Here is a 16674-nt window from a genome sequence, read left to right as displayed (position 1 = left end):
TCCTCCTTAGGGCCATAGATATTCATCAAACTCAATAACCTGACTGACCTCTTCTCTGCTGAAGTCAGAGAGCAGCAGTATCTTTTCTCCCTAGAAGCAGGGATTTGCAATCTGGTGACAAATGGCTGAGGAATGTAGAGATGATGTAAGTATTTCCAGTCTTTGTTCAAACACAGATCCCACATAATTCTGAGTCTGAGAAAACTCATCCCAACCTTCCAAGAGGCGACAGAGGCACCAACACTCTGAGGAATCCCTGGGCCCAAGCAGACAATCCCTGTGTTGACACAACTCTTTAAATAAAGCCAGACTCCAGCCAAAGAAAATGTTATGTATAAAACTCTAAACGCCTGTCACTGGTAAATTTTGCTTTAGGTCAGGGCTTATACATCCTGTAAATTATGTCCAAGATCCTCTTGGCACCATTCCCAAAATTCTGAACCATGATACACTGCTGTTTGTGAACGGTATCGTCACATCCGTGAGTCCTGACCACTAAGGGGGCCTGTCCAGACTGAGTCCCTTCCCAACTGCTTCTCATTTTACAGGGAAACTATGGGCATAAAAAGAATGAGAATGGGAGGGTACTCTACAGGCTGAAACTCAGTGCCAGGGAAAGGCAGGATGGAGTTCTGTTTGGAAAATATGTTGATCAAGGCTCTTCAACATAATAATAATTATAAGTGACATTTATGGAGTACTTTAGGTTTTATAAAAGTTTTCATAAGTAAGATCTCATTTAAAATCTCCAAACAGCATTTTACATGTCAATCATACCTCAATAAGCTGTTATTTTGTTGTTGCTTTTTCAGTGAAGTGCTATTTTTAAAAAGAATAAGAGGAGAGGAAGTATAGAGAGCAACTGCACACAACTCTCCTAAGGATTTTCTCCAAGTACACAAAAATGGTAACTAGATGAAAAAACAGGACCAAGAAAGATTTTCTATAAGATGGGAGAAATATCAGTTTGTTTAATTCCACATATATGAAAAATCTAAAGTAGTCTAACTCATAGAAGAAGGGAATACAATAGTGGTTGCCATGGACTGAGGGATGGGGAAAATGGGGAGTTGTTATTCAAAGGGTAAAAATTCCAGTTATGCTTGGTGAGTAAATACTAGAGATCTGTTGTACAACATCATGTCTATAGATGACAACACTGTATTCAAAATCTGTTAAGAGGTTAAGAGGGTAGACCTCATGTTAAATGTCCTTGCCGCCAAAAATAAAAAGAGGGAGAGAGAAAGAGAGCAAGAGAGACCCAAAGAAACTTCTGCGAGGTGTTGTGTTATGTCTATTCCCTGAATTACGGTGATGGTATCATGGGTGTTTGCATACGTCCAAACACATCACATTGAACAAATTAAATGTGTACAGTTTTCTTTGTATTTCAATTATACTTCAATAAAACTGTTAAAAATAAAATGTCATAACAAAATCTGCTAATTAGACACAGGTTGTATTATCATTCTTATACTTAATCATGTGAACTAAGGCTCAGACAAAGTAAATTACTTCCTAACGTATACAGAGAAAAAAAAATTGGGGAAAGAAATCTACAATTTTAGAACCCAGAAGTTTTTGTTTCCAACTCTTTCCTTCACCATGGGGTTTGGGTTCTGCCCTCACTTCCAGCCTCTGGTATAACTCCTTACACTTTATGAAGAAGGGGAAAAGGGAAGAGGAAGGTCCACTGCTCCCTGTAAGAACACCATTCAACCCTCCACATTACCTTTAACAGAAGAATTATGTAGGGATTGAAATAATCGTTTGTTATCAATGGGGGAAGTCATCCTACTATATCATGGAATCATTCTCCATGTAAATATTCCATGATGGAGATGTGCAAATTTGGTGATAGGCAGACACAATTATATGGTTTACCGAGCTGAAAAATGGAGACTATAGACTCCCCGCATGTTCTCCCTTTCTGGTTTCTTTTCATCTTCCTAAAGCCCTAATTTTGGAGAACCCCTGAAATCAGTTTTGGGACCCTTTCTTTTCTCTAACTATACTCATTCCTATAACGATCTCACCCAGTTTCATAACGTAAAGTATCACCTATAATTGATGACTTCAAATTTACACCTCTAACTTGAACTTCTGTGAACTGCAGATTGTATGTCAATTAAACAGATCCACTTGGACACCCAACAGGCATCTCAAACTTAATATGCCCCACATTGAACTTCTGACCACTCTTTCTTCCCAAACTTGCTCCATCTGAGGCCTTCCTCATCTCAGGTAATGATACCTCTATTCTTCCTGTTGCTCAGGTAGAAAATCATTCTGGCCTCTCTCTTTCACATCCCATATCCAACCCATCAGGAAATTCTGCTGGCTCTACATTTAAAATGTATTTTTAAAAAAGAAATAATAAATCAAATGCATTCAAAACCCAACCATGTCTTCCCACTTCTATTGCTATTCTCATCTAGATCATATATTCCCTCACCTGGATTACTGCATTGCTGATTTCTGCTTCCACCCTGCCCCGCTAAAGTCTATTCTCAACACAGCAACCAGACTGACCTTTTTTACATCATTTCAGTCTTTCAGCCAGTCTCTCACAATCCCCTGCAAGGCACCTCTTACTGGCTGTCCACAGCCTTCTTGACCTCATCTGCCACTATTCTGTCCTCACTTCACCGCAGCCACACTGGGCTCCCTCCCTGTGCCTCAGGCACACCTGACCTGCTCTCCATTCAGGATCTCTGACTAATTCTGCTTTGAATGTTCTTCCCCCAGATAGCCACATGATTCACTTCTTTACCTCCTTCAAATTTTGCATCAAATGTCTCCTTTCCACTAAAGCCTTCCTCAAACATCCTATTTAAAATTGCGTGTCACCCCCTCACATTTCCTATCCTCCTTTATTTTTTTCCATTGGACTTACTTTCAAATATGCCATATAATTTACCTAATTTGGCTATTGTCTATCTCTTCTCCCTGGAATGTAAGCTTCATGAAGACAGACATTTTTGTCTGTTTTGCTCCTTGATCTATACCCCAGTACTTAGATCAAAGGCTGGCACATAGTAGGTACTCAATAAGCATCATGTGTTGAATAATTAAATCAAAGTATGAGTGAACGAGTAAATGAACTGCAGCAAATGACCTCTACAGTCCTGTGATTCTGGTGCATATACACAGGTGGACAGGCAGGATAATAACCGGGAAATCAAGAGCAAGTCTTCAGCTCTCAAACTTAGAGGGACCTGCCAGAGTTGTCAGGAGTATCCCGTGGTGGAAGCTTCCTAGTGCAGTTTCTGGGGTCCTTGGACACATGTGAGAGTTAAAGACAATTCATTCATGCATCTCAACATCCAGCTAGCTTCCTGCTCCACACACGGGACAAACTAACACAGCTTAGACCTATCGGGTACCCGATCCTTCTCCACAGGTTCTAGAACTACCACATGCACAGATGAGAACTGCTGTGATGACAGAGGAGTATGGAACACTCTAGGGAAAGACTGTGGCACCAGTGGGGCAGAGAGAACTCGGCAGGTGGTCAGTATGAAATAGGGAGTTGTTTCTCTCTGGACAGCTGCAAAGTCACTGCACGTGTGCCAAGCCCTCCTAGGTCTCCAACCTTGAGGAGAGATTTTATGACGAGAGAATTAATCACAGGATGCTTTTTCTCTTGCCCTCCCTCTGGAAGGGACTAGTATAACCTTCTCCTCCCCATCCTCCCAACTCTCCAGGATATAAAGCAGGCTAAGGTTATAGTACCGACCAGACACAGCGAATCAGAAACTGCTGTGGGAAATCCCCTCCAGGCGCTCGCCCCTCTCCAGCGTCTCCATCCCTCATTCTTCTCCTTTCAAGCCCTTCTCCTCTACACCTGCCCACTGCAGCTCTAGAGTCTGCTGTTTTTCATTTTGCCTGTGATCTCTCTAATCTCCAGTCACCATGATCTGAACCTCCTCTCCACCCATCTCCAAGTCACCCTTGTCTCTGAGCCCAGGTAAGAAGACTGTGGGGTAGGAGGGCAGAGGAAGAGAGGGGAACATCGAGAGCAGAGTATGAAAATAAGGAAATAAAAATACTTCCCGAGTAGGTTTACCCAAAAGAGATAACCGCTGGTGAGAGAAAGACCACCCTCCTTAGATCAGATCTGGTGCCTCACAGCAAGAAACCATGGAGCACCCGGTGCTCAAGGTGCTGTAACCCGTGGAACCCTTCAATCTTGGGTGCACTGAGGTAGGGCTGGGCTTGAGAAACACGAGGCAGCTACAAATGCCAGGACTGTTAGGTTCTGCTTCTATTTTTATTGAATGACTTTGCCCCAATGCATCTCTTCTGCCTCAGCTTTCTCATCTAAAAATGGGAGAGTTCTGTCTTCTCAAATGAACAGAAGTTTTCATGGCGAGAGGCATCCAATGATATCTTGTTTCTTTAGAATAATATGTAAGAACAGAATTGAAGAAAATATGAATTCTTCAACTCTCAGAGGCAGAAAAGAAAGTATTCAAAAAGGTGTTACCTATGATTATCATCCTACCTCATGGGACACAAAAATTTGACCACTGATGATACCATGACAGGAAAAGCTCCATGTATGCTCCCATCCTGGACAAAGCACTAAATCCCTATGCCCCGTACACCGGCCACAGGGCTTTCCTTGAAGAAGACCCAGTCCCCCATCAGAGCCCACACTTGGGCAGGCTGAATCCTGTGCATTCCATCTTATTTCATCTAGTAATTTGTTCCTCTTTCTCAGCAACCACAGGAGTCTCTTCTAGAAACTCAGGGGTAAGCAGTAGGATGGTAGGGGGAGTGTCCTATTGGAAAAGGTCCTGAAGCCAAAATTATGCACATGACTCTTGCAGATGATAGGTTTTCTGAGGCGCCCATGGCTTTCTGAGACAATATTCCAAAGATATCAGAAGCTCTCTCTCCTGGAAGGTGGCTGGCCGAGGAAATCAACATTTTTTCCTTAACCATGTTTTTTTTTTCCCATTTTAATGAATCATGAAAATACCCTGACAGAACTGAGGTAGCCTTGATTTCCTCATCCATGCAGCTGCTTTGCCCCATTACTTAGTTCCAACTCTCAGTCTGTGGCCAATAAGAAACAGAGGCTTCTGGGTTTTTGAGGGAATTCTCTATTTTGTAGCACAAGACGAAGTTAGAAATTAAAAGTATTCTCAAACCTACTAAAACCAAATTCATGGAAAACGACAGCTGATTTTTTAAATAAATTTTGAAAACAAATTAGATTTTTTTTTTTTGTCTGTGTTGGGTCTTCGCTGCTATGTGCCAGCTGTCTCTAGTTGCAGCGAGCGGGGGCTACTCTTGGGGTGTGCAGCCTTCTCACTGCGGTGGCTTCTCTTGTTGCGGAGCACGGGCTCTAGATGCACGGGCTTCGGTAGTTGCAGCACGAGGGCTCAGTAGTTGTGGCACACAGGCTCTAGAGCTCAGGCTCAGTAGTTGTGGTGCACGGGCCTAGCTGCCCCATGGCATGTGGGATCTTCCTGGACCAGGGATCGAACCCATGTCCCCTGCACCAGCAGGCGAACTCTTAACCTCTGCACCACCAGGGAAGTCCCAAATTAGACTTTTTATAGAGCAAAACTGCAAATATTTATTCAAGTAGACAAAGTAACTGACCCTTAGGCCTAGAATACTTTAAAAAATATGTAACAGCACAATGATCATGCATTTATGTGTGATAAAGTTGACCTTCACAATTCCAGAATTGGGACAGTCTCTTTGCCGGACAATTTTGATGTTGAAGATTAAAGGGCTCATGTTTGAAGCATATCCTTCTTCCTCTGGCGGAAGCCTGGGTCAGAGATATTAGTTTAAATGGGTGCTGCTTTGTTCAAGCAGAGAGTTTCTTTAAAAGCATTAAAGGCAGAGAGCCAGCTCTAAAATCAGCAGGACTCCTAGATTTGTAAGGTTCAAATGTCCTCTCCAGATGAAAATAAAAGAGACCAGCGCACCTGAAATGACACTTTACTCAAAGTTTTAATCCCACAATTGATTTCTGGAGAAAAGAGAACTAACAGTGGCAACTATTCAGGGATCTCTTAACACAAGGGCACATATTGTCATGTAACTCTGAATCGTCAGGAAACTGAGGAGAAAATGTTGGCCAAAATGCAAAACCCAAGGCAACATATCGACCCAGAGCTAGAGAACTAAAAGATTCAGAATTGTAACCATCATTTTAAGAAGGGCTCCAGAGCAGACACAGAAATATCAAGGGCATCTCATTTTTATAACATGTAGGATCAACAAATACTTCAGAAAACGCTGTAAAAGGAGAAAAGCAAGAATGTTTGTGTAAGGAAAACATTCCCTATTAAATCTACTTAAATGCTTTTAGGGGATAAAGATGCCAACAAGAAACTAGCAAGGACTTCTTTTATTTAGACTTTCAAAAGCTTTGACAAGCTATCTTACCAAATTTAGTCATGGGGACTCAGTAGACCGCTTTATCATGTAAGAGATAATGGTTCACAAGACAGAAACATCATGCCAGAAAAGAGGCTCATGTCCCAGGGTTGTCTCAGGGTTGAGGCTGAGATTATAAACGGTTGGAAGAAGGAGCACAGTGAAATTTTTACAACCAAAGATGATATTTAGCTCCTTGGAGTAAAGAAATTACCAAACTGATGAGAAAAAAAAAAACACACTGAAAGATGTGATTTTGCGTGACAAAGCAAGAAAAAGGTAAATGAGTTTTTTAATTCAAGGGATTTTATTTCAGAACACACATCTAAATTTGAAATATATAATAATGCAAATATATGTTAATTGAGTTTCAAATTATCTGTCATAAACCAAGGAAAAGGCTCATGACATAGGAAAAGGAGTCATTATAGTAATTACAGTTGTCAGCTGCTCTGCAGGTGGAGCCCAAAGGCTGACATCATACTGCAGAAGTTGGGTTATAACATGATGTGATTAATAACCATCTCTTCATGTCCGCTTTGTGCCCAGCACTGTGCTGTGAGCTTCCTTTGTAGAGTGCCGATGAATTAGATACCGTTATCTCCACTTAGATGTAAAGAGACTGAGGATCAGGGGAATTGAGTACATTACCCACAGGTAATGTGGCTAGAAGTGGTTGAGCCAGGATTTGAATTCATAGATGTCTTCTTCCATAGTCTGTACAGTCTTATAAAGATGACAGGAAACCAAAGAGAAAAAAAAAGTTGAAAGATAGAGAGGTGGGGGGAGAAAGATGATGGTAATGATAACGATCATAGATAGAGATAGACTTATTTATGTCTATCTCTACTTTTCTCCCCATGAGAAAAGTATTCTTCCCTAAATCCAGAGTACTATGTATACCTTTGTTTCTTGGATCCCAGAAAGACGGAAAAGGCACCTGAAGAGACACCATCAAGGGGTGAGGAGATTTTCACGGTGGAAAGATGAATATTCAGAAGAAATACAATCTAAGCCTGTCAAGGCATGAAGGACAGAGATGAGAATATTTTTTAGTCTTGTTGTGCACCTGCTCTGTGTGGGGTTTTGTGCTAGTTTTTGCATGCTGTCTCACGGAATACTCACACGTCCCTCCTTTGTTACAACCCCCATTCAACAGTGAGGAGGCAAGGTTTCCGAAGTGTTAATTAGCTTGTCCCCAACCCAAATCAAGCACCCATCAAATAACAAAGCAAAAATTTAGGCTGTGGGGAGCCTTTCTACTTCACTGAGGAGTAAGGAAAAGAAAAAGGAAAAATCTTTTGAATGCATGGTGTGTGTTTTCCCTTAAAAAAAAGCACTGGACAAAAATAGATTTCAGAACAATTTGTATAAATTCATAGACCAGATGCTCATGACAGGTTATTAAGTCAAATTATGGAAATTCAGGCATAGGTACAACTTTAAATTTAACCTCCTATGGGACAATGATCTGATTTTTCTGTGAACTCTCCTCTGGTGTTTTTGTAAACAATTTTAATACTAGATCAGTGGACTCAGGTCTACTCTGGAAGACAATTCTGGCAGAAATAGAACCATCAAACAGGAGTTGAGAGTCCAGTTCTGCTGCCAACAGACAGTGGTGAGGTCCCAGGCTGGTTGTATGTCCTCTATGGGGCATCTCTTGCTATAGCATGAGGATCTGGACCATTTGACCTTCAAGCTAGTTCAGCATTTTATGGAATCTTCAAGACCCAGAGGAGCCTGATCTGTCTGCCTTTCAAATCTCCCCACAACCTCTCCTTAGAAGTGTTTCAACTGGCTATTAAATGACTGATTAAAAAACATCATTATTACAGATAATTTTAATTATTCTACACAGTGAAAATCAAATCCCAGATCTATGGCCCCAGCTCAGCAAGGCTTCCAGCCGCATCCAGATGTCCCGGGCCACCAGCCAGCCATTAATCTGTGGGTGCTCCATGAAGCCTTACACAATTAGGAAAGCAGATCTGTCAGAACAGTAACAACAGGAATGAAGAATGTCAAGGCTAAGGAGAAATTATTTTTAGATTTGCTATCTTAGATGATCTGTATTACTGCTCACATCCACATGTCCTCAGAAGAAATGTCAGCAAAGGGAAATCTGAGAATAGAAATGCCTAGGAGAGTACAGGTAAGTTCTGGACAGGGGAAGGTAGGAGATGTGGGAAGAGGTTGTGTCTTATGTGAGAAGAATTTTTAGGAGAGTGATAAGTAAAGAAGACAGTATAGTGGATAAGACCATGGACTAGCAGGGACTAAACTGCTTGAGTGAAAACCTGGCTTTACTGCTAACTAGCTTCATGACATTTAACTCTTTTAGGCCTCAATTTCCTCACCGGTAAGATAGGTACAATAAGAGTTCACATACCTCATCAGATTGTTGCTAGGATTAAGTGAGTTAAATGTATTAAGTCCTTATGAGCATTTGCCTGACACTCTCTTAGCTATTACTGTTGAAGAGTGAGAATATAGACCTTCTGGCGCTGGAGGAGGAAGGGGGTGTTTTCTTTTCCCTCTGTAGCTTCTCCTACTAGGCTGGAGCCTGGTTTTGAACAGACCAAATTGTTGAAGTTGTGAAAGTGTCTGTTTCCCTTCTCCCTCCCAGGGAAAAGACATTTCTAACATACATTCCTAGAGTTTGTGACAAATCCTCCTAAAAACTCTAGACAAAGTAGAAATACTCCTCAGTCTCCTTTTGACTGAACTAAACTGTCTGGCTTGCATTCCATGGCCTTGTTTGTCAACGTGGTATACCTTGAGCTTAGAGTTACTGGAGCCACTGCCCGGCCTTCCACGTCATCTCCATTTCTGTGAAGCATGAGCATGAAGGCGAAAGAACTGGACTGTCTGTGTTTCTCTACCCCCAACACCCTGCTTCTCTAAGGAGATGAAAGGAAGAAGTAAAAGACCGAGGGGTAAGCAGAGGCAGAGCGAAGAGAGCCGGTTACTTCAACAGCTTCGTCCTGTCTGAACCTCCAGGACAGTCAGCCTTCTCTCTCTTGGTCATACCCACAGCTACGACACCTGGCAGGGAAGAGGCACTCCACGCAGGTTTGTTAAATTTGTCCAGGTGGCTGAATGTTGGGGGGAAAATGATGGGAAGTGATTCCACATCCCTCAGACCCACCCACAACCCCACCCTATTCCTCCTCCATTGCAATGCAAACATCTGTTTGAAGGCATTCCCCTCGGATGACAAAAGAGAGAGCACAGGTTGACGCCGATAGATAGAAATCCCCAGAACTATCTCAGAAAGGAGCATTAATAGCAAAAACCAAGCTCTTTGCATTCTTTCTGGTTCTTGCATCCAATTTACCTGTCGCCCGTGGCCCAGCTTTATTGCCTTTGTACTCTGTAGTGTAACAACGGGCACAAACTCCACTTCCAACACTAATTATAGACAGTGACTCAGAGTCACTAAGAGGAAATAATGGTTGAACTTACAATTAAAATTAAAAAGAGATAGCATTAAGAACTACTGGAAAAATCAAACGTCCTCCTCTAGTTGTCATGGCCTTGAATTTCTTACCACCTCATGTTCCCTGACTCCAGAGGTTTATAACAATTGCAGCCACCCTACATGCTATCAAATGTTCTCCAAATGTTGCCTGCATGAGTCACTGGATAATGCTTAGAAAGAGACTGTGTTCCGACAGCGTATCTGGAATGTACTGCTCCCTCTGAAGGGCGAGTTAAAACAGATACACATCACTTTTTCTCATGCTGGCAGAGTATTAATAAGACTGTTAGGACATATTGTTCCTGATGTGCCCGGTTAGGCCTCTCTGCTAACCATCCCGTGCTGCCTAAGTGTCTGCCTCAGTGCCAGGCACAGACTCGGGTCTCTATTTAAGGCTAAATCAATATGGACTGACTGACTGGTGCCAGTGACCTTTTTTACCAACCTCAGATGGGGTCGTGGGAATTTCTGGATTCAGCCTCAGGAATGCAGATTCTGGTCCTAACCTTCTGTGAGCAGTTAAGCCCTTCATCCTGCTCCTCCCCAGCTTTTTTTTTTTTTTTTTTTTTCTCTTTAAAATTTTGAGGCTGAATGAGATGATGGCTAAGATCCTCATCTGCATTACGTCTTTGTGATTCTGAGACACCAGACAAGCAACTCAGAAGTGGCAGAGTAGAGCAGGGAGGAGGAAATAGAGCCTAAAGACACAGCTCCTGCCTCGGGGAGCTGAGGCTGAGGTGGACTAATACCGGTGGCTGTACAGGACCCACGACATACGTGGAGTCTGAAGAGAGGGGATTCTCCATAGGCGGAGGTCAGGAGAGATGCACTGTAAAGGAAGGGCCTAAAATCAAGGTTTCTTTGGAAGCAGCATGTTGAGAAAGCACCTGTAAGAATTCTAGCCCAGAGGCAGGAAAAACTGGACCATTGTTTAGAACAAGTTAATAAGACTCCCTCATGGGGAGGGAGGATGGGAATGGACCCATCAACCCACCTCCCTCTCTGCAGCCCTACTCCCTCCTACCCTCTAAATTCCACCCAGCCCTTTCTTTACCAGCAGCGCCCGAGGAGCGTAGCCCACAACCTCTCCCTTCCCACATTTCTTTCCCACAGGTACCCCTGGGCAGCCAGTGCGTGGACAGCGCCCGCAATGCCACCATGCCCTGCAGCTTTCTCCCGCAGGGCTTCGCAGAGTCTCCCCACCTGGGGCCCATGCTCTTCCTGCTGCTGCTGGCCGTGCACCTGGCTACCCCGAGCAGGAACCTGCTCATCCTGGTGGCCATGGCCTTAGTGCCCAGCCGGTCGCCCATGCTACTCTTCCTGTGCCAGCTGTCAGCCGTCGAGCTCTGCTACATGCTGGCAGTGGTGGCCCGCTTCCTGGCCCACCTGGCCTCGCCAGGCCGCGGCCGAGGCAGCCCCATCTCCTTCCTGGGCTGCACTGTTCAGGTGCAGATGTCTGTGGCTCTGGGCGGGGCCGAGTGCTTCCTGCTGGCCGCTATGGCCTATGACCGCTACGTGGCCATCTGACACCCGCTGTGCTACGCGGCTGTGGTGGCACCTGGGCTGTGCACGCGGCTGGCCCTGGCCTGCTGCTGCCTCGGGGGACTGGCGGTGTCCGTGGGGCTCACGGTGGCCGTCTTCAACCTGCCTTTCTGCGGCTCCCACCTGCTAGTGCCTTTCTTCGGCGACATCACAGCGCTGCTGCACCTGGCCTGCACGCAGAGCTACGCGGAGGAGCTGCGTCTGCTGGGCGCCCGCCTGGTGTTGCTGCTGCGGCCCTCGCTGCTCATCCTGGCCTTCCATGGCGCCATCGCCGCCGCCCTGAGCCACCTGCGCTCCCCACGCGGCGGGCGCAAGGCTGCCTCCACCTGTGCCTCAGACCTGGCCGTCACCTTCCTCCACTACGGCTGCTCCACCTTCACGTACATGCGGCCCAAGGCCAGCTACTCCCCACGGCAGGATCGCACGCTGGCGCTGGCCTACACCACCGTCACGCCGCTGCTCTACCCGCTCATCTACAGCCTGCGCAACGGCAAAATCATGGCCGCCACCCGCTGGGTGCTGAACCCCAGGGCAGGATCTGTGTGAGCCATGATAGCCGGCAGGGACGAGGCCAGGGGGGGCGGCTCTGCTCCCTAAACTTCCCCCTATCAGCAGGTGTCTGCACTGAGGACGCCACCGGGAGAGCTCAAGAACCGGATTCAGAAAAGAGAATCTGGAAAAGTGTCCCTCTAAGAGAGTCTCCCAACAGTTTCCCCATCCTCCGCCAGTTCTGTGTGGAATAAGAACCCTAGACCTGATTTGAGTGGATCCATCAGCACCTGTAGAGTTCTTCCCATGTGCTGGGCTTGGGCAAGGTAGCAGGCTTGTAGTGACAAAGAAGGCACAACTCATGCCCCAGGGAGCTCACGGGGAGAGAGGACAGATGTGAGGAGAAAACAGGAGATGGGTGGAGGGGCTCATGCTAGACTTTTCCAGGGGAGAGGGGAGTCAGGGAAAACTTCTTGGGGGGCCAAGACGGCTCAGTGGAGAACTGTAGGATGGGTAGAGGTCAGCCAAGTGAAGAGGAGAGTGAAGAATGCTCTAAATGGAACTGGTTAAACAGGGGCTGGGGCATTTCGGGAAGGTCCTTGTAAAGGGCTGAAGGATTTGAGTTCATAGAGTGATACGACAGCTTGCCCCTCCTTGGGTGGTCACTCTGGCCACAGTGTGGCGAATGGACTGGAGGCATGGAGACCCATGGACGCTGTTGCCATATTACAGGAGAGAGGTGATGGAGTCTGGACCAGAGTGTTGACACAGCTGATTAAGGGACATGGAAAGAATAAAGAGATATGCAGGAGGAGGAAACCACAGAATCTTGGTTGGGTATGAGGGCGAGGAAGAAAGAGAAGCTAAGGATCATTTCTAACCTAGGTCACCAGGTGGATGGTGGTACAATCGCTGAAAAGGACACAGGAGCAGGTGCAAGTGAGGAGGGAGGAGGATGGGGACTTCTGCTTAGAACGTGTGGACTTGAGATGCTGCCAGGACAAGCCAGCGAAGATGGCGACTGAGGAAGCAAATACACCAGTCTAGAGCTCAGGGGAGAGATTCAAGAGGGGGGACAGATTTGAGACTACAGACAGCTACTGAGACAAGGAAGTGATGCCACCCACCAGAAAGCTAATAATTGCTCTTCATGTGATAAGATTACAGGTGATTTATATTTTATTGATTATATATTTTCCAAATTTCTCATAATCATTTTCAGTGGATATTACTCTTATATATAAAAATTACTATTTAAGACAAATAATACTGGCGTGCCTCAGTGAATCAGAGAGACTTCTTCCCCTCTACCCCCAGGATGAATATCTGAAGGATGTCTCCTGAAGGCTCTGGGGTGAAGTGGAAGGGAATCCTACCACGTAGCACAAGAGCAGGGGCGCACTGACGTGCTCTCATCTACCTCAGTAGCTGGGTGGAGATATTACCGTCAAAGATAAAGTGAGGAGACGTTAAAAGGAAGAGTTACTAAACACTCTGCCTTGTAAAACTGACTGGAGAAATTCCCTCAATGTGACTATTTCTAGGCAGTGTTACTACATCAATATATCCTATAGTAAAGCGAACAAACTGGCACAAAACTTAGGCTACATTAGGAAAATTCTAAAATTTATTCCTTCATCCATACGTGCAACAAATAACTGTTTATTGAGTGATGGTTCCATGCCGGCGACTGGAGAGTTAAGGATTCAACTCTGATCAAATGCCACTGTATACCTAACATGGCATTCCAAATTATTGGAGCGATGAAGGTGAGGCCCACGTGGAGCTTGAAATCTGCTAGGGGATTCAGGCAAATAAATAGGCACTGCATTACTAAGTGATGAGTACTATGGTGTGACAAGATCCTGCTGGAAGCATTGTGCCTGGTCTTGGGGTGGTGGGAGCATCAGGAGGTTATGGAAGAAGTAATGTGTAAGATCTAAGGGCACGTTGTGATAGCTAGAGCCAGACAAAGCTGAGAAAGGAGAGTCCAGGCAAAGGGAACAGCATGTGCAAATGCCCCAAGGTACGAGGCCATGATACATTCCAAGGACTTGTCAAGAGGACTGATTCTTATTGATGGTGATGTTGGGAAGGGGGGTGCTGTGTGCTGAGAGGTATTAAGAGGTTATGCTAGAGGTACAAATGCAGGCCAGATCGTGTAAGCCTTGTATGCCATGTTAAAGAGTTTGGATTTTACCCTAAAGAAGAATGAGAATAAAGAGGAGGGAAAGGAGAAAAAAGCAGGAGGAAGAGAAGGAGAAGGAGAAGAAGAAAAAAGAGAAACCACTGAAGATATTTAAGCAGGGGAGTGATATGATCCAGTCTGAACATTCTGACTACCGTGTAGAGAAAGAATTGAAGAAGGACATGACAGAAAGTATACTTATTAGGAAGCTAGTGTAGAAACACAGGTTAGAGATGATGTTGGCCCATTTTAGGTAAGTGGTAATGGAAATGGAGAGAAATGGACAGATTTGAGAAATATTTAGAAGGTAGATATAATAGAATTTAGTGCAGATTGAACGCTTAGGGATAAAAGGAAAAAAGGATTCACTGATGATATAGATTATCTGATCTGGAAAAGATGACACATTGGGCTCACTGAGATGGAGTACCCAGGAAGAGTGACCAGTCTGAATACAGGACAAAGTTGAAATGATGAGTTCAGTATTGATTATGTTGACCTGGGCTGTGCAGATGTACACTTGGCAGTTGGGTATGTGTCAGGAGAAACATATTTAGAAATCATCCACACATCAATGGCAACTGACACGGCTGAGATGATCCAGGGAGAGTGAGCAGAGGAAGAACAGAGCAGTTCCAAGATAGGACTCTGAGGAAGACCAACACTGAAGGATGGATGACTGTCTAAGTATGACACAAATGCATAATTTATTAACTATATTAATAAAGTAAAAACTTCATTCCTGGGACACTACCCTAAACAAAATGAAAAGAGAAAAGAGAAACTGGGAAGATCATATCTAATGTATGAAAGAGGTTCATTTCATTAATACATAAGAAACTTTTGCCAATCAATGAGAAAAAGACTAACAATCACAAAGAAAAATGGGCAAAGGATATGAATAGACAGTTCACAGAAAAGGAAATGCAAATGGATTTTAAACAGGAAAAGAGTTTCAACCTCACTCATAAGAGGAATGCAAAATAAAATTAGACAATGCTATTTAGAGCACTTCCTGCTCAAAAATGTGAACACAGAGTTCGGAGGATATTTACAACAGACTCCCTCATACAGAGTTGGTGGTATAATATATTTGTTCAATTCTATGGAGGCCAATTGTGTACATCAATTAAAACGAGAATTAAAGAACATATCATTTGTTCCAATAACTCTACTTCGGGAGTTTGACCTTACCAATGTATTTGCCTTGTGGACAAACATGTATATTCAAAAATATTTATCTCAGCATTACTTGCATCAGCAAAAGATTAAAGATTTTTTAAACAGCAGTATGTGACTGATGAAATAAATTATGGTTTTATCCCTATAATGGAATCTTATGCAATTGCTAAAGAGAATGAAGCAGTTCTATCTGTTATAGACCTGAAACCATCTCTCATACATGCTATTAAATGAAAAAGCAAGGTACATGAAAGTATGTACTAAGGAGTCATCCTTGATTCTGGCCCATCTTTGATTCTGGCCTTTTCCTTATTATGTCCACTCCTGAAATGCCGCTCTTCATCATGCAGATGCCGTCTTGGCTCAGATACTGGCTTCTCAGAGAGGCCCTCGCTGGGCACCCTACATGTCACCTGTCTGTCCTCTCTCACATTAGCACACTTTAAATTCTAATCATCTCTCATTACTGAAAATTCTCTGACTTTCTTTTAAATGACTTTCTTTTAAATTGTCTCTTCCTCCCAACAGAATATAAACTCTATGAAAATTGTCTACTTTACTCACATGGTCTTCCCGGGGTCTAAACAGTGTCCGGCATGTAGTAGCTGCTAATTAGTAAACAGCAGTAAATTGTTAAAGAATGAGTGAATAAATAAATGTTACGGTATGATAGCATTTACACATAAAAACACACAGAATATCATGTGTGTATGAGCATATGTGTGTGCTTGTGTATGTCCTATAGTTTTACACCCTCACACACACACACATTTGTAATCAAATTAAGAGTCTGTGGAACTGGGTGACAGAGGTGGAGCAAACTTTTACTTTTTTTAATACTTTCCTTAAACATATATATGCATTATTTATTCAATAAATGTTTCCAAAAAAAAATAAAGGCTAGGCAGAGGAAAAGGAATGCACAGGAGTTTTTTAAAAAGAGCAATCAAAAAAGTAGAAGAAAATCCAAGAGAACATGATGTCATGGAAACCAAGGAAAGACAATTTCAAGGATGGAGTGATCAACAGTGCCAAATGATACTGCTATTTCTAAATAATATGATGCTGGAGCCAGAGATGACTTTAGAGATGTCTAATTTGGCCCAAAGAGCACCAAGCTCACTCATACAAACCTCAGCAAAGCATGTGTAAAGGCCTGGCAGCCAAACTACACAGCCCACTTCCAGAAAGGCTGTCTAGCCAGAGATCATGCAAGGACTGCCTGACTCCAGCCAATACTGAAGAAACATGTAGAACCAACTCAAATTGTGCTTAATCACCTGCCGGAGTAGAAAGTAACACTGGCTTTCATTTTAAATGCTGAAATCATTAACACCGTTTTAAGACCTGTACCTGGGATTTGTTTTACTCTGGTATGGTAAGG

The 16674-nt window shown here is 43.8% G+C and overlaps 1 protein-coding gene and 1 long non-coding RNA gene across 3 annotated transcripts in view; one reads left to right on the top strand and one right to left on the bottom strand.

Moving 5' to 3' along the window:
• Positions 1-16674, bottom strand: part of LOC307191167 — a 204936-nt gene that overhangs the window by 112520 nt on the left and 75742 nt on the right. The gene's annotated exons all lie outside the window — the stretch shown is intronic.
• Positions 8577-12002, top strand: LOC307191196 (olfactory receptor 10AC1-like). Its single transcript, XM_079931030.1, has one exon. It carries the CDS (start codon positions 10847-10849, stop codon positions 11414-11416), a length of 570 nt encoding a protein of 189 aa, XP_079787156.1. The 5' UTR covers positions 8577-10846; the 3' UTR covers positions 11417-12002.

This window comes from Stenella coeruleoalba (assembly GCF_951394435.1).
Source record: "Stenella coeruleoalba genome assembly, chromosome: 9".
NCBI lineage: Eukaryota > Metazoa > Chordata > Mammalia > Artiodactyla > Delphinidae > Stenella > Stenella coeruleoalba.
Note: the sequence above shows the minus strand (reverse complement) of the source record. Positions and strands in the feature narration are given on the sequence as shown.

Bases quoted from the DNA above. Each gene is read 5' to 3' on its own strand.
- LOC307191196 (XM_079931030.1), top strand. From the start codon at position 10,847: ATGGGGAGGGAGGATGGGAATGGACCCATCAACCCACCTCCCTCTCTG.